The sequence below is a fragment of the Psammomys obesus genome, unplaced genomic scaffold (genome assembly GCF_907164565.1).
Source record: "Psammomys obesus unplaced genomic scaffold, mPsaObe1.curated_primary_1811, whole genome shotgun sequence".
NCBI classification, from domain to species: domain Eukaryota; kingdom Metazoa; phylum Chordata; class Mammalia; order Rodentia; family Muridae; genus Psammomys; species Psammomys obesus.
The window spans coordinates 5984580-6011341 of record NW_026596064.1 but is presented as its reverse complement, the minus strand read 5'-3'; the positions used below and the strand labels follow the sequence as shown (position 1 = coordinate 6011341).

The following is a 26762-nucleotide window of genomic DNA, read 5'->3' as shown; positions in this document are numbered from 1 at the left end:
AGGTCATGCTCGGAGCATTTATGTAGGCCACACAGTACAAAATGGTCCGAGTGAACTCACATAGGTTTGCTGTAGTGTTACTGAAATTAACAGCAAGCATTCTCTGATGGAGCTTTTAGAGGATTTCTGCAACATGCCCAGTACCAAAGCGAACAAAAGGTCATCTCATCTGAGTACCTGAAGTCATGCCTGACCTTTTGTGTCATGATTATTTAAGTACCTGAAGTCATGCTTCTAACCCGTTTTCTCAGCCTCAGTTTATCTCCCATTTATGATGAAGCATCCTGACGTCACTAGACATGCAGAAGTCTTCCTGTGAAATCTTTTGGGCAGGATCTAGCTGACTCAAATGTGGCAACGCCTTGATTTTCTAGTTGGTGAATATGTGAAAGCCTTGGAGTGTGCCAAAGCCTACTTGATGTTCCATCCAGATGACGAGGATGTCCTGGATAACATAGACTACTATGAGAGCATGCTGGATGACAGCATTGACCCAGCATCCATTGAGGCACGAGAGGTAAGAACAGAGTTCGGAAAGAAATCTCTTTAAACTGCAGTGTGTTTCACGGAGAGTTGATTAAAAACAAACAATAAACACTGTACTTAAAGACACAGAGATCTAATATCTGTTCCAGATCTTAATTCTTTCAAATTTTATCCCTGCAAGATGCTATCTTGTGAAAGCATGTTGCTATGGGGACTGGTTTTGCTACTTGGATCTTTATGTTTGCTCATTGGCCATTATAATGAAAAGTTCCAACTTGAACCTCTAGCACATCTCTTAGATATTATTTAAATATAAATTATTTTTCTCTCTAGGATTTAACAGCATTTATCAATCGTCATAAACTTGAATCTGAACTTATCAAGTCAGCTGCAGAGGGCGTGGGATTTTTATATTCTGAACCGGTAAGAACAAAACGAAAAAAATGAAGGGTTATTAAAACTCTTCTTGCTGGATATTTAAATATTAATGCTCCACCCACATTAGTTTGAGAGTTTAATAAGCTCTCTATATTAATAACCGATGGAGAGAAGTCTTTATATTATACATGTGGTGAACTTTAAATGATTTTGATTGATTCCCATGATTCTGAGGTCCAGTCAAATGTGAATATTTTGTGCATGACTCATTTGTTTCAGTATTGTCTTATTTTTCTGCTTTTATATATAAAATTTAAATTTTTTTTTAATGCACATCATTCTTTAAACAACATAACACACCTTCCAAAAAAAAACCCAGCTGGGTCATCCTTCATGCTGTCCTTTCTGTATTTCCCGCATTGTCCCCTGAACAGCCTGTAAAGTAACACCAGATGCTGTAGATAAATGTGTGTTCTTGTTATTATTTGTTGAGACTCTTAGGTGATTCTTTGTGTTGTTAAGGATTTAAGGTATTTTATTCTACATAGATGGAATGAAATATGATTAACTCTCTTGATTTATTATTTTATTTTAATTATTTCTAGTTTCTTTCAAAGATACATAGTCAAGGGGGCATTTTTATTGACTAAATAAATAAATTCCAAGAGTAGACTCACTTTGCATGAAAAAAATACAAGGTCTAAAAGTTCTTGAAATGTAACTACTTTCCTAGGGAAATGTTCCGGATATCTTCATTGTTTCTACTGATATATGAAAGTACCAGTTCACCAGATTTACAGAAGGAAAGCGCCTGCCTTACTCACATACATTAAGTGCCAATTGCAATGTAATGGCTATCCTAACTCCTGTTCTTCTGATAGCCAGTTTACAGCATTTTTTTTTCTTTTCACATACTATTGCTTTTCATCTTTGAGTTGCCTAGGTATAGGTTTTTCTACTTATCTACTGATTAGTGAATATTTTATGCAATATTCATGTTAATATGTTGGGGAAATCATTAATTGAAGCTTTTAAAAATGTGTTCTTAATTTTGGCTATTATCACTGAACATTTTTAAAAAAACTATGTTATTTTAAGGTAATATTTCTGGTGTAATATTTGCAGTACACTTGTTCCTACTAACTATTTTTTTTTAAAAAAATCATGTTTTCCCAGGAGACATTAGAATATGACACCTACTTAATGAATCTGTACAGATAACTAATCCAGCTTGTTTTTATTGTTGTTGTTCAAGTTTTAGTCATGATCCACAAAGCACTTTCATTGAAAGGATCTTTGAAACCCCTTCTGTTACCAAATTTCAAGTCACTTTCCAGAGCAAAAGAACTAAGGCCTTCACTAATTCCATATGGCCTTTTGATTCATTTGTTATCCATGGTACCTTGGCCAAACTTGCATCAACCTTTTCTTGATCAGCACCCAGTGAACGTTTCTCAATATTGGAGGTCTTCTAAATATTTGATAAAGAGTATTTTACATTTTTTATTTTCATCAGTGGCGTTTTAGTAATAAATGTGTACCTCTTTCTCAACTGAAAACAGAATTACTGGGTCAGTTACGGAGGACGGCAGGATGAGAACCGGTGAGTCGTCCATTTTTTGCTATAGTGAGATGAAGTGCTCAGAGGCAGGAAATGATGGGAGAAACTTACGTCCAGCAGATCAGAGAAAGCACTGTCACTGTGAGCTCTGAGTTGCACGTCTGTGTAGGTCGAAAGGGTATCTACTCTCTTGTGTATTTTCAAAGCTTGACACAGATTGTGTCTTTCTCCTCAGAATAGTCAAGAAGCAACTATTACATTAGGACATGGTTTGTCTCCACTCGAGCATTATTCAGTGATGCAGTCCATGTTCAAGACAGAGTACAACATGGAGAATTATGAAGGTGCACACAATCATTTTTTTTCCTGTTCTTTGGGACAATAGACTGATGTGAAGGGAGTGAAATCATAGCTGAAATTAACTGTAATAAAAGCTGCAAGGAAGATTTAGAAAGAAACACAGTATCCCAAGGAAGCTAAGAACCCACACAAAGGCATGGGCATTTAATTTGAATTAGAAAGACAGACGAATGGTATACAATTCAGAAACAATGCATATGTAGATACAGTATTTTTGGCAGTATTCGGACATTTTTATTTTATGGGAAATTGCAGTCTCAACTTTTTTGGATGGACAGGGTCCCTTCAGGAGTGAACATAGAGGGAGCAGAAGTTCATGGATTGTCAATGAAGAAGAAGTCACCACCCAAGATAGGCCGAGAACTAAGAGAAGGTAAGTGCCTGCAAGTCTTTTCAGGAGGATTGAGGAAGAGGGTGTGGTGGGGAAAAATCCTTAAAGAGACTGAGGTCAAATCCATTTCTCTTTAACATTAAGAATAGATCTGTATCAGGTGCGGTAGTGCATGCCTGTAATCCCAGCACCTTGGGAGGAGGCAGAGGCAGGTGGATCTCTGTGAGTTCAAGGCCAGCCTGGTCTACAGAGTGAGTCCAGGACAGCCAAGGCTATACAGAGAAACCCTGTCTTGAAAAACTAAGTATGTCTGAAATCAACACTTAAACACAATAATGCCTTAGATCTGTATATTACTGCAAAAGTCTTTCCAAATACTCCTCCCATCATTTGAATTTGACAGGGACTCTCTGGTCCTCCCCATCCTCAGCTGAATACCTGAGGGCAAGTGAGGTCAGTAGACGTATTTCTGTTGCTCATCCAGGTAGTGAGTGCTAGATAGTGTGGGATAGACTGCATATTCAAGGATCTTGGAGAAGACATAAGTCATGTGAGGTATTAGGTTAGTTCACCTAAGACACTTGAATAATATAGATTTGAACAGGGCTTTGAATAGAATGATATGGTATAAATTTAATGCAGGGCCTTGTGCATGCTGAAAGCGGATCTACAACACCAACTTAAAGATGCTTCAGGCTGATTTTATAGGGGTGTGCAGAGAGCCGTTCTAGTGGACAAAGCAAGTGGGTCAGGAGATGAGAACAAAAGGTTACATGTCTGGTGGCCTAAGAACAGAATTATTGGAATTGCAGAGTACTGTTAAAAGCAGTTTTTACCTAGAGTCAAGCATTGTTCTAATAATACACTATTAGCAAGAGTACTGTTGACAATAGTAGCAGTACTTCTTAATAGTCATTATTATTTATATATATAAATATATATATAATTTTTGAGCAAGTATATGTAGCCTTCATTTCAATAGTAGCAGTTTCTCACAAGTATGGATTTAGTCACTTCTCTGATGTCTCACAACACGTGACATTGGCCAAACACTTGAATCTGACAGCCGTGCTCAGAACCTGATTGTTATGTTTTCTTCTATACCTACTGCATTGATAACAAATAGTTCTACCGAAAATACAGCCTACAGTATAAGCTGTATGGACAGTACACAGGTGTAAGTATCCATGAGGATTAGGCCCCCAACTGGTCCTATCTGAAGGATATCAGAGTCTAAGGTGCTCAAAACCCAGAAATGAAATGGCATAGGACTGTCAGATCACCTATACAGCCTCCTGAATCCCTTAAATCACCGGAAGATTACTTATGATACCTAATGCAATGTGCTATGTTCGTATTATAACACTGTGCATGCCATAGTATATTATTTAGGGAGCAATGGCAGGAAAACCACAATGTATTATTAAGTACAGGTACAATTTTTTTTAATTTTATTTATTTATTATGTATACACCAGATCTTATTATGCACCAAAACTCATTATAGATGGCTGTGAGCCACCATGTGGTTTCTGGGAATTGAACTCAGGACCTTCGGAAGAGCAGTCAATGCTCTTAACCTCTGAGCCATCTCTCCAGCCCCCTACAATTTTGTTTTTGTTTCCTCTACAAATGTGGTGCTGCATATAGACAGTCCCAGGACAGTTCCAGCTGTAAGACAAGAGACCAAAACACATGCACTGAGGAGTCTGTCCTTCTGTCCCCAGGAGAGCTGGTTAGCACCCCCCCTGGCTGACCTGATACTTCTGGCTCTCTCTGGTCTGGGGTTTCCCAGCCCTTTCCTTCCTGTGCTTCAAAGTTGGCTGGAAACAGTAAACAGGATGGTGGGCTCGCCTGTTCTGACCTGGCCCTCAGTGTGTAGCCATGGAGCCCAGAGCCTGCAAGCCGCCTAGTCAGCCGGAGTTCATGTTCCTTTTGAAGCCGAGAAGCCATGCAGGGAACCACTTGCCAGTGTGCCAGCACTTTTTTAAAATTAATTAATTTGTTATTAATTACAGTTTATTCACTTTGTATCCCAGCTGTAGCCCCTTCCTCATCCCCTTCCAATCCTACCCTCCCTCTCGCTTCTCCTTCCATGCCCCTCCCCAGGTCCACTGATAGGGGAGGTCCTCCTTTTCTGTCTGACCCTAGCCTATCAGGTCTCATCAGGAGTGGCTGCATCATCTTCCTCAGTGGCCTGGCAAGGCTGCACCCCCTAGGGGGAGGTGATCAAAGAGCCAGCCACTGAGTTCATGTCAGAGACAGTCCCTGTTCTCCTTACTAAGGAAACAGAGCTGCCATGGGCTACATCTGTTCAGGGGTTCTAGGCCATCTCCATGAATGGTTGTTAGTTGTACCAGCACTTTGATGAAAATGTTTCGGAAACTCCAGGGTGCTTGCCAGATGTCAAAGCTCTTTTTTTTTTTTTTTTTTTCTTTTCAACTACCAGGGAATCTGACGTCTAGTAACTGACTAAGTTTAGCAGGAAGGGTGGTATGGGAAATCTATGCAATGGTTAGTGGTTGGTTACCCAAATCTACCATTTCTGTTGTTCTCTTATTCTCTTTGTTGAACTAGCAAATGGATCTTAGGATGTACGCTGGAAAGTAAAACCACATCCCCTTTTCTATTCTACTCTTTCAGTCAAGACAGAATGCTTCTGTGAGCACGTGTGTGGGGTGTTTGCCACCACTGCCACAGAGCAAAGCTCCAGCAACCACCAATATGACACTGAAAGTCAATTCTGTTGTTCTGTACTTGGAGACAGCATCAGATCCCAGAGTTTTAGGACTTGTCCCCACTCTCCTTTTCAGGTGGCAAAAGTAGTAGCTGGCAGTCACCTATGCTGACTGACTTCCTCCCTGACCAGGGACAAATGAGGGACCCCATGATTCTTTTTGGGTTTTATAAACTTGACAGATGTCATCATAGAGCACAGACACATGCTCAGCACTTTACTATAAAAGTTATAACAAATGAACAGGTTACAAACGAACAGCCAGATGAAGTTTACACAGCACAAGGTATTGTTTAACCAGGGCACAGATCTGCCCTCCCAGAACCTCCACTGTAAGCTTATGTAAACCTGGTGTTCAAGACTTTCAGAAAGCCTGATTCCCAACTTCTCCATCCCCCAAAATGTAGCCTGGTATCCTCTAGTCACTGGTCCTTCTGGGACTAGACCCATTCTGAATCCATTCAAGGGATACACTGTAAGTCACTTCATTAGTATAAGCTCAGGTGTGATTTTTATATAGATGGTGAATGAAAAATACACTGTATACTTCTATTATTCAGGAAACTGCAAATGTTTTATGTGCAGAACTAGGAACTGGTAATAAAATATAAATGCATTTCTTATCATACCACAACTGCAGTGCCCTCAGACACTTGAATAGGATCCAAATTGAGAATAGTGGTAAGCTATAAAATTACGAGGGCCAGAACACTTCCATGGCTTGGCAGAAGGCAGATACAAAGTGGGCCAGACAGGAGGCACGTTCCATAAAATAATCTGCCATCTACTTAGGTTAGTGTTAAATAATAGTAACACAGGACAGCTCTCCAGGACCCAAACTAACCACCCACACTAACTCCAGTCTAAGAAACATTCACGATGACTCACTGCAGACACCTCTGTTACTTCTTTTAACGCCCATCTTCCAAAGACCATACTCACTAATGATTGCAGAGTCACTGGGGACAAGGCAGAAATACTGCTGGCCTTGGAATCTGAAGGCTTGGCTTCAGGATGGGTTATGATAGGAAGCACACTATGAAATGTCATTCCCTAATCCGTCTATGCCCTGCGGTCATTATCTGTGAAGGAAGATGGTTGCTGTTCGGGACGTGGTAAGTGCCAGGTCCTTTTAAAACCCGAAAGGGTTGCACTCGTATCAGGACTTATTAGCTGCACCCCTCCCCATCTCTAGTGAGATGTGGTTTTTAAGGGAATAGCACTGCTTTTGCCACAAGCCACAAGCAGGGAGGACAAAGGCACACTTCGCTAGATGATCTTTGTTGCTGCAACGAGGAATTAGAGCCAGACACATACTTTATGAGTGAGAGAAGAATTAAGTTGTTTAACTCTATCTCCTCTCACAGTGGTTAAAAGTTGGCTGCAGCCTTCAAAACAAGGCTAGAGGAACCACAACCTATTGGATGACATTTTCATTTTCATTTTCACATTTTCCTCTGTCTGGTGAGCTACTGTAAGTCATCTTTGGACTGACTGCATCCTCATGAATGGCAAGCTTCCTCCCCTACCCCCTTTCTTTTGTTTGCTTTCTAAGGCTGACAAATTTCTGTTCAAAATTCTATACATCCTGTGGGTAATTATATTAGCTCATGAAAAGCATATTTCAAATACCACATTTTCCAGTCTCTTCAGTTCTACACATTTAAGGCTTCATGCGGCACTCTGCCTTTACGCAGCATTTGACTGTTACTTGTCTCAGGGCTGGGGCTTCTACCACTCAAACCCCTCTTCTAACTATACCCCATTAAGGCGAGCTTATTAATGTTGACACCAGAATCTAATAAAGTATTCTAAGTACAGCTAGGTAATTCAATAGTAATGATAACAGAAACAAACACTTGTGCAGAGCGTGGGTGGTAGGGCTTTTTTCTGAATGTTTTACCACAGTATTGTTAACATTCATATTTTTAAGAATAACCTCATTATATTTAAGCAAATTACTTCAAACTAGAAAATAATGGGCACTTGAAAAATTACAAACCAATTCAGTGCACTAAACTCTATATTCTATTTCTATTTGAATTTTATATTGGCAAATGGTTTCTGTGAATCTCCAACTGTCTTTCTTGCTAAGGGAGTACTTTTGAAAATTTCCAAGTTGGAGTAAATATTCAGTTTTCTGAGTTTGAAATGCTGTGCCTCAAATTGACTAGGAATTCTAATTGGTCCCATAGATTGGAACATCTTTTCCAAACTATATGAAGAAGTCTTGTGAGGAGGCTGTTACTATTTTTGTTTTATCTAGGTTTCATCTGCTTATGAAAATAGCCACTTGTTATCTCACTTCTGTGGGTCAGAATCTGGGGACAGTGTGGATAAGGCCATTTATTCATGGTCTCCCCCAAAGCTTATGGCAACATCTGGGCTGATGCTTGACTGCTGTCTTTGCTAGGGTGCCTGTTGCTCTGATTAAAACACTGTGACTAAAGGCAACTTGTCGAGAAACGGCTTTATTTCAGCTTGTAGCTCCACATCACAGAAGGGACATGGGGCAGGAACTCAAAAGCAGAGCGTAGGGATCTACAGCCATCAGAGTGTCCATTCGCAGGAGGCAAGAAGGCAGTTCAGTTCAGCAAAGCTAAGTATCCAGTGTTCGTTCAAACTTTGGGAGGCTGACCCCGAATAGTTTATTTCAGATATATTTAAGCACTGCACAATTTGGTGAAAACTTTCTTGGTGATTCATTAACTCAGTCTCATGTGCACAATAAAGCATACGTAAATCTCCTCAAAGAACAAAGTAAAGTGAATAAAAATCAAATGTAACTACGTTGAAAATCTTTGTACGTGTGGCGCCTTCCAGAAAGATGGAGTCGATAGATAGATTGACTGCATGTGACACTGTCCATAAAAATAGGTTCTATAGACTGAGAAAAACAGGCTTAGGATAAAAGTCTAGGAGAGAGAATCTGGCATCTTCTCCCACCACCAGAAAGTGCAAAAGGTCACCAGGTTTTTAACCACACCACATCTTAGCCTTCTGAGCAGATAAGAGGTTATACATTCCTACCTTTGAAGGAACAATCCTGTGTGCTTAACACTCCAGGTTCCCCCAGTGCTTATCTGTGTGCAGAAAGACCTCTAGGCTGCCCACAGTAAATGAGGAACCCAGAGAAAGAAACTGAAGCAGAAAGCGGTGGAAGAGCGGTACTTACTGGCCTACTCACCATAACTTCCTTAGACTGTTCCCTGGTAGCACTCAGGACAACCAGCCCTGGGATAACACTGCCCAAAGTGAGCTGGACTATCCAACACCAATCAAAAGTCAAGAAAATGCACCAAGGTTTGTACACAGACCAATCTGGTTGGGATCACTTTCTTAATTAAAGAACCATTTTCCAAAATGACTGGAACCTTGTGTCCAGTTGACATAAAACTAACCAGTAAAACTGGCAAACACTTCTAGTTAAGATGGCAGAATTAATTCTAAAGAACTGGTGGGCCATGCTTCTGCAGTTCTGGCTTGTTTTCAGCCAGGGGATGCCCTCTGTTCTTTGCCACATCTGTGCTAAGAGAACCACTTGCCTAATCAAAGCACATAAGCTAAAAAGACACTGGGTCAGTGAACCAGGGAGAAGTCAGTCTCCACTAAGATTATCACAGGCCTGACATCCCATGTTCTTTGTAGTATTTGGTGAATCAGAAACAATTACCAAGCCATGCTCACGCTTGTGAGAGGCAGATTACACGAGAGTAGGGATCTAGAAGGCAGAGAGGATTATTTTAGAGTCTGTAGCCAGAGGAAGGAAAAAAAAAAAAAAGATGAGAGGCATGGAGCATAGCAGATAAGAGAAGTGGTAGGAGAGGAGGAGGAATTTTGACAAGAGGCCAAAAACTACTACATAGTTTAGAGCTATTTGGGAGACTCATAAAGCCTAGCTTCACATTTCAAGTTTAAAGTCATTTTTACGTTCTACCCAATTCAGTATTTCAAATCCATTCACTATGTTTTAAGAAACATCAAATTATAAAAGGAGATGACTTATTTTTCTGATTATCCAAAATATGTGATACTGAGAACTGTATGAATTTAGTCTCAGATTCCAAGAAATTCTACATTTATAATTTTTGAAATAATTTTTGAACTTAACAGAAGTAATGACTAGGTCATCTGAATGACCACCGTTGAGCTGAGTTCTTCTATAGATATGTGACTTAGTGGGGAGACGTGAGCTCAGGTCACACCAGTTGCTTGATTGAATGACTGACTGCAGATTAACAATAAACAAAATTGATAAGCTTATAAGTAATGTGGCAAGGCTAGATTAGAACTAAAATTTTAAGTTTTTAATTAAATTTTTTACTAGATCTTATAGTAGCTTCAATATTAAAATGTGATAAAAAAAACACAGCATTACACAGCAGGATACTGAAAGAAATGCTAGTCCCAAAGAACCTTGCCCCCATCATTTGGGGGAATGTTCATGTGGAACCTGGTATTTTATTTTAAGCAAAATAGAGTCAACCTTTTTCATTAATATTGCTGATTTGGCCACAGTTTCTTTTACATTCCTGTTTTCCTTCAGTTTCATAATTTTTGGCTCTAAGTTATATGAAACATAAATGTAGATAATATAGACATGGCTTCATGATTGCACATGTGGAAGAAAAATTACCTCAGAGATAACTTAGCGCTGACTCTCCTTCAGGAACATCTGCTCTGACAGATGGCTATGCACTGCTCAAGACTGATAAACTCTACCTCCTTCTTTCAGAGTTCATTAGTCATGTCTGTGGCGAAGCGCAGATCCAAACCAGGCTAACGCATAGTGTTATTCCCCAGCTTGACTAACCTGCTCACAGTGATAAAGGAAACATCAATTTCTGTGTCTCCTCTTCCTTCAGTGGATGTCTTCTCACTCCCCTGACAGTGCCCTGGGCCTGCCTGTGCCTTCCACAGCTGGCCTTCCTTGTGGAGCTGTGGTATCTTCGGGAATTTATCCGGTTCTTACATTTATGTCTATAAAAGGGGAAAGAATTGTATTCTTTCTTTGTTCAGTCTCTGCTTCATCTTTCTCACCATCAGAGGCTGCATTCTTCCATCCCACGCATTCTCCGAGGAGCCTATGTATGTGGGGCTAATGTTTCTAAAACAGTACAGGGACCACTCAAACGAAGAAAACTAACGCTGTAAATGCAAGAGCACATTGTAGCTGTGTTGGGGAAGCCAGGAATGTCTTGTTCTCTGATGTCTGAGTCCCATATGGAAGAAATCTGGACACCAGCCCTGGGGCATCCATGCTGTACTTGAAGAGCAGGAATGTGCACCGTGGCATTGCCTGTGGCACTCTATCAGTGCTACAAATGAGAGGACCATGAAGAAGGGCTTCTTCCCGCAGCGGTTGCTGTGACAAGTGGAATTCTGCTTTCTAGGATCACCCAGAAACAAATAAAAAACAAGTAGCTTGACCCGTGCACCTTCAATGCTTTATAATGCCGTGGGGAGAGCTGGGACTCACGTATCTGCCTTTCCCCTCAGTCTGTATTGTGGTTCTTGGATGAAAAAGGAGGTAAAAGGAAGATGTGACTGCTCCTAATGGGTCAAGGTTTTTATTTTAGACGTAAGGGAGAACACAAGCAAAGGCAGAGACCTCTGGGAGTGTCCAGAGTCAAGGCAACCAGCAAACTGAACTTGACTTGTGAGGAGAAGGGGGAGGAAAGAGCCAGAAGCCAAAAGGCCAGGAGAATGGAATATAAGAGAGTGGGGCCAGAAAGACCAAAAGATCAACTTAGCTAAACTGGCTGGGTTATATGAGGAAGAGAAATACAGCCCAGTCCTTGATCAGGATAGTTCAGGGTCCCAGTGATTATGCCAGGTGCTGGATGCTGAGAGCTGAGACCCTTACAGTGTCTGCCGTCTGCTTTGATATGTTAATAGGCACCCCACTTAGCAGTTTGTCCCCTGGTTCGAGAGACCTAAATATTTATCAAGCTATGTGATTTGTCTGTGTTCCTATGGAGACTGCATCTTCTGTGCTGTGTACTGTAGACGGCAGAGTTTTCTATGTTCCTTCTTAGAGGATGAACGTAGCAGGGAAGACACTCTCCTTTGTTGCTCCAGGTGGCCCTCTGCTCTACGAGAACATCACCTTCGTCTACAACTCCGAACAGCTGAACGGGACTCAGCGAGTTCTCCTGGATAATGTCCTGTCCGAAGAGCAGTGCCGGGAACTGCACAGCGTGGCCAGCGTGAGAACTGTAGACAGGGAACCCTTAATGCTAGCTTATCTTGAGCCTGGAGGCAATGACCTAGAGGAGAAGAGACCGTTTGTCAGTCTATCCTCAGCCTGGAGGACAGTGTCCTGGAGGAAGGCAGCCCCTGTGCTAGGGTGTCCCGAGCCTGGGGGGCAGCTTTAGGCTGGAATTTTGCTTGCTTAGACAGAAGACAGTAACCAACCAAGCTTTCATAGCTTTTGAATTAGGATGAACTGAAACTCCCTCTGGCTGAGTTCTTAGGAGTATAGCCATCCAGCATGTCAGTGGAGAAGTCTCTTTATTTTAACCAGAAGTTAGCCAATATATGAACGTTTTGTATTACATGTCTATAAAAGCATAGTATTTTATAATGAAAATGAACTGAAGATCATAGAAAAATACCCCCTCCCCTGCCAGTTTGAATTGGTGATACCTGGACGATGGAATTAAATGGTGCTAAGTGTGGCATTGGCTTTTCAGCTTCTGGAAGCCAAAGCAGAGAGGTAGCCCAGGTGGGCTTACTTGTCACTAATAGAGCATTTTAATCCATTTTGTCCTCAGGGAATTATGCTGGTTGGTGATGGATACCGAGGGAAAACATCACCACACACACCCAATGAAAAGTTTGAAGGAGCAACTGTGCTGAAGGCACTCAAAGTAAATCTTTTGCTTCCCTTTAAGCCTGGGCTCCTAGGGGATGGCACCTTCAGGAAGAAGGAGAGTTTAGAAGGGAGCAAGTGCGAAGTGGAAACTCAGTCGGTGGCTTTGTCCTTTGCTTTGGGGCCATGGGTTCATCCATAGCACATGGTTTGCCAAGGACCTCCAACCCCCAGCCATTTTGTCGATTCAGATGATCCCTGCCTTCTGGTATCCACTTACCAAGCTTCGTGCTTCCCAAGTCTGTATCTCACCGAAAACTAAGTGACCACTGTCCTCAAGGAGCTCATGAGCTAATGACAAAAACATCCCAAGATCAGTAATTCTCCTCTTCTTGGGAAGAGTTATTAGAGAAGGATGAGGAATGTATTATGGGGGACGGGAAGAGAGCACAATTGGCTTGTCGTTTTCCCTCTGTGATTACAAGAGCTGTTCCAGTGGCTCAGAGTTCCATCTGAACCCACAAGCACATGGTATTTATTACTCCTGGGAGTTGGTGCGGAGATGGCCAGTCTGTATTCTCTTAATGAAACCTCGAGCCAGTCTGTCTCCAGGCCTCCACTCAACCCCATGATCTCTAATGTCCCCTCGGCTCTTTGTTTTTGTTTTTTTGCAGTTTGGTTACGAAGGCCGGGTGCCGCTGAAGAGTGCACGGCTGTTCTATGACATCAGTGAGAAGGCCCGGAAGATCGTGGAATCCTATTTCCTGCTGAACTCAACCCTGTATTTTTCCTATACCCACATGGTGTGCAGAACAGCCTTGTCTGGTAGGCTTCCAGAACCTGAACCTGTCCCCTGACTCCCAGAATGCCACAGGAAAGAAAGCAAAGCTCTGTTACATTTTAGAGTGGTAATTTATGAGAACCCTCGCTTCCTAAAACAATAAAAATTTACTAACTCTTTCTCTCCCTCTTGACTCTTAAAGTTCTGGGAGACCCCCATTCTGTCAATTTTTTTTCTGGCCATTTCTCATAATTGCTAAGACATGAAGGGAAAAAAAAAATGCTTTCTCTGCTCCGAGTTTCGGGGACCCTGGAAGCTGGAAATTACAGTTGTGTCTACAAGCATAGAGGGGAGGTAGAGACAATAAGAAGCTCGCCAAAGAATGTTCTGAGAGCCAGGTGCCCATTACTCCTGCTTATTGTCATTTTTCTTTTTTTTATTCACTCATGTCAATGAGAGTGAAAGGAATTGTATATCAGAGCCCTTTACACTGTGGGGCAAAACCTTTGGCTTACGTCTCTTGAGCTTTTGCTACCCTAACATGCAATACAGCCCATAAAACGAATGGGATTTACCCAGGTATATGTATTCCATGTGCCTTGGCCCAAGTTTGGTATCAAGTTTACGCTGAACCACAGGTCTCCCCCGACCGCTGTTTTTCTTTTACCTCGCTGCCGCCTGTCTCTCCACCTTTGCAAGGCACAGCCAGGAGCTGAAGATGACTGTCGAATTGTGCTTTTAACTGTGGCATGTGGCACTTCTGCTGTCGTTCTTTATCCTGCCTGCTCTCACTGTTCCCCGTTCCTTCCTCTGGCAGGGCAGCAGGACAGAAGAAATGACCTCAGCCATCCCATTCATGCCGACAACTGCCTGCTGGATCCAGAAGCTAACGAGTGCTGGAAGGAGCCTCCGGCTTACACTTTCCGTGATTACAGGTAGACGCTGCTTCCGGCCAAGCTTCTGTGGAACGTGGGAAGCTGCTTGGCTGTCTTGCTTCCTTATCCACCTCTGTGAAGTAGAGATCTCGAGGAGCTACATGGAGCAGCAGCCGTGACCTCGAGAGAGGCTTCTCATTTTTACCTTAGGCATCGTGCCCATTTTATCTCCTAAGCAGATGACTCGCTTTGTAAATCAGTTTCACTAAGGCATATTATCTTGCATGTGTTTCCTACTCTGAGAGCACAGGATATGGTCTTCCAACATACCTAACACTTTATCACATACGCGTGTATGAGTCACACTCACCGAGAAGTGTGTCTGCATTTTCCCATTAAGAAAATAGAAACTCTGGGATAGGACTCAATTTTGTGTAAGGGGCTGGCCACTGGCAGTTTGACCATGCTTTAGTGAGTATTTGAGCAACATAGTTTTACTTTGTTGCTGTTTGTTTGTTTTAGTCTTTGTTTTTCTTCTTTTAGGGGGGTTGGCAAGGGGGAGGACCTGGGAAGACTGGAAAATGAGTGTGATCAGGGTGCATGATATGAAATCCCCAAGTAATCAATTAAAATATTATGCTGGGGAAAAATGAAAGGAAAATAGAAACTCAAAAAGAATGCTGTTGTATATATAAGAAGAGATGTTGGTACATTAAGAGAAAATAGTCCAGCATGCAACAGTAGATCTTAATATGTAGTCACTGTGAGTGTTTAATAACACCTCAGTTGTTTCTAAACTGTATTTTATTCAAAACATGTAGCGAGCAAGCCCTATCTGCATGGCCAGGCTAGGTCATAGGAATTCATTAACTAAGCTAATGGGGAAAAAAAAAAAAGAAAGAGAGAGAGAGAGAAAGGAAGGAAGGAAGGAAGGAAGGAAGGAAGGAAGGGAGGAAGGAAGGAAGGAAGGAGAGAGAGAAAGAAAGAGAAGGAAAGAAAGAAAGAGAAGGAAAGAAAGAAGGAAAGATTCCCTGGGTCTGCTTTATAGGTGGGAAGAAGAATGTGGAAGAAACAGTGAGGATGGGTTTATAGAATTATCTAATTAAAGCCTGATTTATTAAATGTAATGGAATGAATGTAAATGGAATAGATAAGCATCAAGAGTATAACCCAAACTGCCCCCGAGCTTAATGTCAAGGGTATGAAGGGTCATTGTCAAAGACTGGGCCCTACAGTACTAGTCTTCACTTTACTGTTATTTGAACACTTTACTGTTATTTGAATGCCCTCTCCCTTTCCTTGTAGTGCTCTCCTGTACATGAATGACGACTTTGAAGGAGGAGAATTCATCTTTACTGAGATGGATGCTAAAACCGTGACTGTGAGTATGCCTCTTCCTTAAAAGATACTTAGTATTTTTCCTTCAAGATTGCAGATTGTTGAATTTCGAATGCTTCTGGGCTCAAGAATTCAAGAAATGAAGAGGGTCTTGGTGGTTTATAGATAATAAAAGTATTAGGTATAGTCACTATTTTAGTCCATTTTAAAAATGAACAGATTGAGCAATAGGAATGTTGAGGACTTGACCACAGCCATATACATAATGTTAGACTTAGAATCAAAGCCGGGAGGTTCTGGTGCTCTGTCAAGTAATCTTCAAGCATAAGTCTAGGACAAAGCAATGGCTTCAAGTAACCAGCGGGATCAAATTGAGCATGAACTTCCAAATGTGTCCATGTGTGCATGCAAATTGATATATACGATTAAGTACAAGCCACGAGCTTTTACCTCCAAGTGCATATTTATACTCACTAATATTTACTCACAACCAAACCAAAGCCTTCAGAAACCAGCTCTTACCATTTACAGGCGATATAGTGCAACTCTTCTGATCTTTAAGCCAAATATCAAACACACCATAAGAACACCGAATCTCAATATGAAGAGCTTATAAGTTATAAATTTATATAAAGTCTCTTTCTTTCTGCAAAATCTTAGTTGGCATCTGTGCAGGATACCTTCAAGGTTTTGGCATTATGTAAGCAATTTTCAAAACTCTGCATTCAGTCTTAGACTGCACGTTTTTTCTCAACAGGGAACTATCCATGGCCATCCATGGTCAAAGTGGGTGACGTCCCAGGCTGTATATCATTGGCTTAAAAGGGATTCCTATGAGGATGTGGGGGTAGTTCCCAGAAACACTGTTACGGTTTTAAATATTTTGTGCAGTTGAATACAATGATGTATATTCACACAGACATTCTGCCTCACTTTTTGTTTAAGAAGACAAATAAATCAATAAGTAGTTTGAGGCTTTACGCTCTGAGAAAATAAACCAAGATTTATGATCTGGCCTGGACTTTGAAATCCATGTAAAGGATTCTCACTTTTGGGAGAGATATGTACAAAAACCATTTTATTTCCAAGCTTTAAAAACATAGAAACTGAAGAAGAAAAATTATTCATGTCTTAAATCGTTTGAAAGAAAAATCAGAAGATTTCTAAGAGTTTGGTCGAATATTCCTTTGTCTCTACTCCCTCTAGTGGCCATATTTGGAAGTTCCCAATGATTGATGCTGCTGTGCTGGCATGTTACTATCCTGCTACTTCTCTGTGTGAAAGCGGGGGATGTGCTCCATGTTACTCAATTCTACAATTCTGACCATCGAGGCATCTACCACAGAACCTATTTCCCTCCAAAAAGTGAAAGAAAAAGTGTTAAGCTTTTAGTGGAAAAGCTCAGTAGTATTTTGTGTTTTTAATCATGTTTTCAGGCTTTTGTAGATAATTAAAATTATCACATAGAAATTTTTAAAAATGAGGAATTTCCATTTTCCTCCTTTCTGCTAAAAAAAAAAAAAAAAAAAAAAACTTAATCCAATTTCAAGAGAAGTGGGAAGGTTTCCTTTCTCCCTCTCCCGCCCTGGACACTGAAGGACAACGTTTGGCTCCCAGCACCCACGTCAGGTTGCTCGCTACGACCTCAGTCTCCAGCTTCCGGGGATCCATGTGGTCTTATGGACTGCATGGGCACCTGCACACATGTGTATGATCCCCACCACACCACCACAAAATACACACACACACACACACACACACACACACACACACACAAACTGGGGTTCCTAATTTTGATTTTGCCCACTTCTAGCTTGCCACTCTCAGTCACAGGACAAGAGTAAATGATATGTTCAAGAATTTTAGAAAAAAAAGTTCCAGACATGCTCCTAAGAGGGTTAGAAAAAAACAAAAAAAACAAAAAACAAAAAAACAAAAAACAGTCCCATAGCTGTGGAATGCACCACAGGTACACACACACACACACACACACACACACACACACACACACACACAGGCCGGGGCTGCTGTTGTTGTGCACTGTCTGTTCTTGTCCAGGCCCAATGAAGCGAGTAAGCTTTCATGATTTCCTGAAGGACACAAAGTAGCCTCAGCTCCTACTGCACATCTCTTAAGACACAGGGCCACAGGCTCCAACACTGAGCTGCTTATGCTTGGTCAGCCTGAAGAGCCTCCTGGTGCTCGGGCACTGCAGCCCAGTGCCCTCAGCCATCTGTGTTCGCTCACCGTATACTGCCCTGCCAAAACATCAGCGGGCAGCTGAGCAGTGTGCGAGCGTTGAATGGTCCTGTCAGTCATTTCAAACCCCTGGAACCACGAGCAGGTCACCCCAAGGGCTGGTGCATTCCCACCACACGATGCCTAGATGACCTGTGCATGGATAAGAGTAAAGTAAAGGAAACAAATTCAAAACTTCATATGGTCACAACAGCATAAGCCATGGCTGTTTGGTTGGAGAATTGCAAAGGATGTGCAAGCATGTAACCGCGAGACCCCTCACGTCCTGGTTTCCTTCCGGTTTCACAGGTATTAACCTTCTCACCCACCTTAAACATCAATGTATTGGTAGTGCCAAGAGCTGCTGTAGTGCGCTAAAAGGGAAGGTTTACATTCTTGAATGGGCGGCTATCACCAGAGCACATGCCATGTGATCCCGAAGTACACGGATGTGTCATACATGTTGCTGCTTAAGTGTATTTATTATATTACAAAGGGTAAATGTTATTTTGAAGCAGTTTATATTTGACAGGTAAAGAAAAACTGAGACATTCTGTATTCTTCTTTTTCAACACTAAGACTCCATCGTTCTTTGCTTCAGATTTTTACCCAAGTAAACAGCCGCGCTGAGGGAATGATAGAAGGACACAGGGCATGGGAACTGAAACTCTCATTTGTATTTTCTTGTCAGGCCTCTATAAAACCAAAGTGTGGGCGTATGATCAGCTTCTCATCTGGCGGCGAGAACCCTCATGGGGTGAAGGCGGTCACCAAAGGCCAGCGCTGTGCCGTGGCTCTGTGGTTCACCCTAGACCCTCTTTACAGGGAACTGGTGAGTTCACAGGGGCCTAGAAGGCATCCCAGCTTCCCGGACCGACCTCTCTGTGAAGTCCTTGGTGTCACTCCGAAGCCTGTAGTGACTTCTGTGGTGAAAGCTGGGAAGGCGCCTGTTACCCAGTTTGAATTCTAACTGTGAAGACATTTGCAGAGGTAGATCTATTAGTGCACCGTGCTTGTCGCCATGGATGCTGAATATTGAGCTCACTGACACACTGCACCACTGGCAGCCAAGGACGTTCTCCTGGGCGCCAGAAAGGTTAGGGGAGCATTAAAACACCACTGACTAGTTTATGAAGCATATGTGTGGGAAAGAATAAAGAGACCTGGAAGGTCATTATTATTTGTTACACTATTAAGTAGAATGTTGAAATAATATTATACTTGAAGTGGCCGGGAAACTTACTGTTGCCATCTGTCAAGAGGCCTGAGGCTCAGACCCCAGAGGCAGAATAGAAACTCCTGGGAGAGAACAGTCAGGTTCCCTTAATGAGGAACCTCCGAGTCCTCACCTTGGTTCAGTGGAATTATCAGCTTGAAAATAGCTCATCAGAGCTCCACTGGAGGTTGAGAGACTGTTTCCGGTGGTCACCAAAGGTGGACCTGAAGCCAACACAGAAGTCTACTGCTGCCTTCAAAGTCTACTGAAACCCTAGTGAGGGTGGAGAGATGAAGTTCTAGTTTACCCTTTTAAAGATTTGTCTGTTGTTGTTGTTGTTGAGACAGGATATCTCTGTGTAGAACTGGCTGTACTAGAACTCACTATGTAGACCAGGCTGGTTTTGAACTCATATGGATCCTGTTGCCTCTGCCTCCTGAATGCTGGAATTAAGGCATGCACTAAGTGCAGCTAAAGATGTATTTAACTTGTAATTATGGGTGCTTGTGTGAGTGCGGGTAGAGTTCTGATGAGGACTCCTAACTCCCTGGAGTCAGAATGAGTCACCAGACATGGCAGCTAGGAACTAACCACCAGGCCTCTGCAAGAGCCCTATGCGTCACCCAAGGTCATCTCCCAGCCCCTGGAATTCTAATCGTAGAATGGTGTCATCATATTTTTTTGTTTCAATTTCTAAACCTGATCCAGTTTCAGAAGCAGCAGTTGAGGAATATCCCCCTTTCCGTGATCAGAAACAGCATTTTCTTTTGGCCCACACTCTTGAAGCACTTTCTCCGTTGCCTGGTAGGTCTCTAGAGTGCAGAGGGTGACAGAAGAGAACCCCTGGCAACAAGGGAAGTCCAGCAGTGAGGAAAGGAGCACATCACAGTAGCATCTGAAGGGGAAGTGTGTGCTGTAAGGCTGTAAAGGCTTGCCTTACCTCAGACATAAAGACGGCAGCCTGGCACAGAAAGACGAAAATGGCGCCGCTGGATAGAACCCGGCAGAGCCCAGAAAACTCTGTGGGAAGCACAGCAGCCTCCTTCGCCTGCCATTTCTCAGTCCTTGAGTTTTAAACCTACAATACGCCAGTACAGCTACCCCCGTGTTGAGGTCTGCACAACAAATTGTGGAAAAATCAGCACCCTATTTTAGCATGAATTTCATATGACTTTACATCCGTCACTCCCTCACAATGCAGTGCAACATCTTATTAAAACAATCAATGCAAACCCTTCAGATGCGCCTTCCTACACGAGTTGCTTCAACACCGGTGTTCGAGCCTCTTGGAAAAGTACTAAAAACCTTCTCCACTCTTCAGATTATAGCGGCATCTAGTGGTCACAGTAGGAAAGGACAGGCACCTCTCAGTGTTGCTAATGGAAAATTTTCTCCTCTGTATTGACACTAATTTTCTCCCGCATAGAACTAATGCCTGATTTCTATCTTCAGATGCCCATATGTAATTGTGTATGGAGCTATCTAAGTATCAGTACTTGAAAACTCCCCATATCATTCTAATATGTAACAAAGTTTGTGATTCTGTGGTTAGGATCCCTGAACAAAGAAATCTTGTCCAAGAAAAATAAGTAACAGATTTTTTCATATAAATTACTGAATGGGCATGGTGGCACACACCTTTAATCCCATCACCCAGGAAGCAGAAGCAGGCAGATCTCTGAGTTTGAGGCCAGCCAGCTCTACTGAGAGAGTCTCAGGACAGTGAGATCTACCCAAAGAAACCCTATCTTGAAAAACCAAATAATAAATAAATAAATAGATAGATAAATAAAGAAATAAATGCACAGATAAATAAATAGATAAAAATGTAAATAAATAAATAAATAGACAAATAAATAAATACATGTAGAGGAGTTTTAATTTGAAACATGGTTGTTCTGGCAAGAGATCACATCCAAAGACCTTCTAGGTCTTTGTGATCTGGCTGGAATATAAACATGCCTTTAATTCAGGAGACAGAGGCAAGCAGATCTGAGTTCAAGGACAGCCTGGTATAAAGCAAGTTTCAGGTAAAGAAAAGCATAGGTTCAGGCATAGTGGTACATGTCTTTAATCCCAAGCAATGAAGGTATAAATAGTTTGTAGAAGGAAGCGCCCATGTTTGAAAGTGATGTCTAGTTGAATAACAGAAAAAGTGATGAATCAGAGAAATGTTTGACAGACTAGAATACGCCCAACTCTCATGAGAAGAGAGAGGAACGGGAAGCTACTTAAGGGGCAATATAGAGATAGAAGGCAGTTTTACCAGGACATTAATAGAGAGACCGGTTGCAGAGAAAGGACTCAGGAGAAGACCAAACAAGCCAAGCCAGAGAATGAGAGAGCACCAGGGGATTAAAAAGATTGCTGGAGATAGTTTAAAGCCAAGCAGAACAATTCAGAGGAAAAGAAAAGTCAAATTGAATAAGTTAGCTTCTAGAGGAGTTTGGGCCAGAATGGATGGGTTGAACCAGCCAGCGCAGAGCTCAGGAAGAACAACAACAACAACAACAAAGCAGTAAGGCTGAAAACATTCTATGCCTAGGTTAGATTTTACAGAGGCTAGAAGCTTCCAAGCCTAGCTTAGCAGACAGAGGGAGTAATCCTCTGAGACAACGATTGGACCAGGGGAATGAAAGCTCCCTTTACAAACACTTGCATCTTCAGGAGGTATTCAGTCACATACGTATGTAAGATGTAAGCTATTAGATGCTTCGCAGACATCTGTCCCAACACATGGGTTCCTTCCCTTAAAAAGAAGCATGTGCCAGTGCTTTTTGGTGCTCATCAAATGTGAGAGCTTCCCATGTGAGGGCTTGCTAAGTACCGTGCTTTCAGATGTAACTATGTAGTTTTCTATTGCTCAGTGTGTTTGTTCTTTTCAGTTGCCTGTATATGACATCATTATAAGTCTCAGCCCCTCAGCAGCAAGAGCTTTGTTTTCAAGTCAGGATATAGATGCTGTCATAATTTAGTGTACTGGAAACTATACTAGGGACCGGCAATGGGGGACAGAATTTGGATAGGGCAAAACTCCTACTTTCATGGAGTTTCCTGGACCTACATTCTAAAAGAGGAAAAAAATACAAAACAAGAAAAAAATATGTAAATAATCAGAAGACTGTCTTCAACACCCATAAGTGACACATAGAAAATACAATAGCGTAACTGATAACTAACTTAACAGTAGATAGTTGACAAACTAGGTCCAAATGGGTAGCATGTGAGCTGCAACCCAAGTGGCAGGAAGAGCCAACCAAAAGGAACACTACAGGAAAAGTCTTCCCGGCAGAGGACAACTTGAAGAAAACCAGAGATAAAAAGAGGCTTAGAGTAATGTTGTCAAGATACAAAAATGGTCTGGGAGACAGCTCAGTGCCATAGTACACACCTCGCATGCGCAAGCTTGTGGATCCAATCCCTAGAACCAACCAATGAGACAAGACAAAAACCAAACCAAACAGCCTACAAAAAGAAGGTCAGAGAGCCGGGTGAGGTGGTGCACACCTGTAATCCCACCGTTCACAAAGGCAGAGCCAGGCAGATCTCTGTGAGTTCAAGGCCAGTCTGGTCTACAAAACAAGTCCAGGACAGTGAAGGCTACACGGAAAAACCTTGATCACTAGAAAACTCTGTATAGGAAAAAGAAAAAAACAAGCAAACAAACAAATAAAAACAGAACAGAAAAAGGTCAGGGTAGCTAGAACAGAATGATTTCTAAACAATGAGATCTGGACGTGAGGATAAGGGCCACATTTATATTAAGGCACATAGATTTTATTGGCGCTGCTAAGAAGCCATTGAAGCCACCCTCCACAATTCACACCCTTGTAAGCTCCCGTGTCCTAGAGAATGCCTGGACTGAAAAGATGACTTTAGCCACCATGTGGACTTAGATTAGAGGAATACCATTGGTAAATGATGGCTTACCCTGGGGGGAAGGTTGCCTGTGAAGTTGGGAGGAAGACGTGCTGGACCTGTGCTGGACTGGTATAGGGAAAAGGAAAACACAGGCTGTACTGAAAGCATCCAGGGAAGGGTTTTGCTGAGATTAGAGCGGGGAAACTATTTCGAGAATGAACACTCAGAGACTGAGATAATCTGGAGTTGTAATGTAAGGTGAGCAGAGAGGCAGGACAAAACAGAACCTGGAACCAACTGAAGGATTTTGAGGCCCTCATAGGAAAATGTTGCTGTTAGACTTAAGGGAGAATGTCCCACAGGAGCCTGAGTGATGCGTGAAACTTGTTTGGAATCTTCTAGAGCACTAATGAGAAGGATCTGGATGGGTTGCTCTTAAGACGCAGCACTTAACTATTTATGGGACCTTCACAATGTTCACACATGACTTCAGTCCTCACAATGTGGGGACATCTTGTAGACCAGCAATCTTAACATCAACAGTGCCCAGGAAAACCCCCCTTCTCTCTCTTCTCTCTCTCAAATGTCAGTCACACTATGACTGAGAAACTCTGGCCTAAAACAAGGCGACAGACATTCTCCATGAAAAGACATAGACAGAAACAGGACACAAAAAGCCAGGGACAAAAGTCTTATCAAGGACAGGAGATGAAGGCCTGGCTCTTCAGACAAATGGTGAGCTACAGTAGTCTTTTATGAGAGACAGAGGAGCATGACATATCTTAGGGGAGAAAACAGTGAGATCAGTCTAAGCAGAGTTGAGCGGAAGATGGTGATGGGACCATGAGACAGAAAGGGTAGAAAGCATGAACCTTCTCCTCAGGAGGCGTCTCAGAAGGTAATTGCTTAGAACATGAGGATGCATGGAGAATTCCCCAGTTTGGATGAAGCAGGCTTATCCCTGACTGGATGGAAGCACCAGTCTGTGCACAGATGGCTGGCTGGAAGTGTTGCAGGAGCATCTGTTGCCTGGGCTGGCTATTATGCTTATCCTAGAAATGTGTCAATTGTCTTTTTGCAGGAACGGATACAGGCTGATGAAGTGATCGCCATCTTGGACCAGGAACAGCACAGGAAGCATGGACTGAATATTAACCCCAAAGATGAGCTATAGAAAAAGAGAGTGTTCTATTGACTATTTATTTAAATTGATAATCTTAGAAGAACCTTTTTATTTTTGTACAGAGCCATGGTATAAATTAACAGGATACTATGAGTTGCTAGATTCCTCCTCTGTTCCGAACTTTTGCTCACTTTGCCTTTTCTCTGTCTTCTCTGGTTTTCTTCAGTTCATAATTCAGAGCCTAGTCGCACCCGCAAGCACACATCACACACTGAGTCACATCCCACACACACTACCCGCCACACAGATAAACATACAAAACGAATATACCACAGAAACACACACTTGCCATTCATACACCACAGTAACTCCCAAACATGCCACACAGACATAAACACACTCAAACAGCACCCAGATACACAAACACTACACCACACACACACACACACACCACACATACGCTCACACAAACACCATTAATTTGCTGCATATTCAAAAGCTCAGCATGATAGGCTGGTACTCAGCACCTCACATCTAGAGTCAGTGTGTGAACTGGCCTTAGGCCTCTGTGGCTTGCTGCTTTTCTGTGGCCTCTCTTGGTGCTGATGGCTGAGGGAGAGTTCAGACTCTTAACAGCAGGCTTGGCTTGTGTCTGAGGAGCCCCTGACACAGTCTGCAGGGCTGTGAGAATCACAGACTTAATGAAGCCACCACTGGGATAAGGACTGCTACAGCACCCCCTTGCGTGGAGCGTCAGGACTGCTATTTTCAACAGGACTTCTGATTCCCCTCTGCGGTGCTCCCTGAGGATCAGCCTTCGAGTTGTCCTTAAAACAGTCACGCAGAGGCTCCAGCAGCACAAGTTCACCCCAGTGAAGATGGAAGAACATCTTTAATCCCCCTGCCTCAGGAGCTATTGCCCGGCTGCTGGAGAGGGGCTGCTGCTGGTGAAGATTCGGAAATCTCTTCTCACAGGCTGCTCTTTGTCAGCCTCTGTTGGAGAGCCTCTTCTCAGTGATTCTGTCAGCTCGCTGAGGCATGCTGTGTCCGAGTTGCTTAATAAAGGGAGCCTTGTTACAGCATTTGTCTTCTCACCCTTGCCCATTTTATCTTCCGACCACAGTTTATAACTGGGACAACCCAGGAGCAATGGACCACAACAATTTTGTTCGCAGACAGTAGGCAGCAAGAAAGTGGGTAGCTTGCTTTGGAAGGACCAGAACTGTCTAGCAAGACTGGAGTGTTAATTCAGAGAACTTCAGGACTTATGATTTCACCGCAAAGGCACTGCTCTGTCTTATTCTAGCCTCTGGGAGCCTGAGGCATGTCTAGCCAATGGGAGACCACACCCACTCTTGCAGTGTGTACTGGTAAAGGTGAGGTTTACTTTCTGCCACTTGTGATCTGGTTAGTGCTAAGAACATTTGTTCTCTGAAAATGAGAAATTCAACTACGGGGCTGTATGCTGCTGGCCTTCCACCACTGAACCTGAATGCTGGTTACACCTCTGTGCCAGAAGAATGACAAAAGCACTCGATTCCAAAGTAACCTAGAGCCACTTTCTACCCCCTCCCGAGATCCAGTTTCCCTTTCTGAAGTGGTAGAATTCATTATAATTGTTTCCAAAACCCTATGCCTTGCTCAAGACACAAACAGAATACAAACCAGTAGCAAGATTCATTTTAGAAATATTAACAGATAGGAGCAAAACTTCTTTCTGGTAACATCCAAGTGTGCCCAAATGAGGTCGCTCCAGGTGTATGCAGTTAGGAAACTTTCAGCCTAACTTCAGGGTTAACTGTTGGTGAAATGTGAAGTTGGTTTTTATTTGTTTGCTCTCCACTGTGGAAGCCTTGCTGGCACTCAGACTCCATGATAGGTACATCTGGGCAAGGATCTAATTTCTGTTTTCTGGTAACAACATCAACAAAGAAAGCAGTCCTTGGCTCTGCACAGTTCTTGTTTCCTGGGTGCGCTGGTGGCCTGGGAGAGGCAGCAGCTTCAGCAAGGAGTGTGCCATCCGCCCCATAGAGAATGGGTAAAGGCCTCAGTAGCCGATGCTGTCTTGTGAGATCTCATCTTGTGTCATGTTGACAGCAGGGAGTGGTTGTTCCCGTTCTGCTGGTTGGCCATGTTGCTTTACACCTGGAACATCGAGGATGTACTAAAGCATTCATTTTTATAATCTGCTCCACATCAAACCATGCATAATTCCATTCAAATATTCAGGGAGTGCCATCAGATGGCCTAGGAAAGCCAAACTCAGAAATCACAGTCTACAGGTTGCATAGTGTTGTTTGCAAGTAAGTGGAAAATTCCATCTGAATTTTTGTTGTTTTGAAAGTGAAGAAAGCCACAGAAACTACAATTCAATTCCGTCTTGCTGTTTGGGCAAAAAACTGAGGCTCAGACACGATCCTGTGACGACTGAATTAGAGCAGACAGGACCAGAACTAAAGCCAGAGCTGTTGGAATGAGGGTTACAGGAATGCCTGAATGTGAGCTGAAATCTGGGGGTAGGGCTTCCTCTACCTAGAGAACTGGTAGCTTTTTCTCTTTGACCAAAGGTGGTGCTTGCTCCCTCATCCATGCCTCTGCAAGTGTGGATCCTTCCACCAGGGACACCTTTTTCTAGCTTCCACAGAAGGACTCCGTGCTCGAGGC

At 42.6% G+C, this 26762-nt stretch overlaps 1 protein-coding gene across 1 annotated transcript in view; it reads left to right on the top strand.

The window, feature by feature from the left end:
• The window catches only part of P3h2 (prolyl 3-hydroxylase 2), a 143609-nt gene extending 118411 nt beyond the window's left edge, over positions 1-25198 (top strand). The window contains exons 5-15 of the mRNA XM_055625214.1: positions 375-517; positions 820-909; positions 2427-2467; positions 3064-3158; positions 11934-12061; positions 12629-12724; positions 13341-13491; positions 14265-14382; positions 15628-15703; positions 18590-18730; positions 24057-25198. Coding sequence (XP_055481189.1) covers positions 375-517; positions 820-909; positions 2427-2467; positions 3064-3158; positions 11934-12061; positions 12629-12724; positions 13341-13491; positions 14265-14382; positions 15628-15703; positions 18590-18730; positions 24057-24149 — 1172 coding nt within the window. The 3' untranslated portion in view covers positions 24150-25198. The remainder of the gene's footprint in view (positions 1-374; positions 518-819; positions 910-2426; positions 2468-3063; positions 3159-11933; positions 12062-12628; positions 12725-13340; positions 13492-14264; positions 14383-15627; positions 15704-18589; positions 18731-24056) is intronic.
• Positions 25199-26762: the final 1564 nt, after the last annotated feature.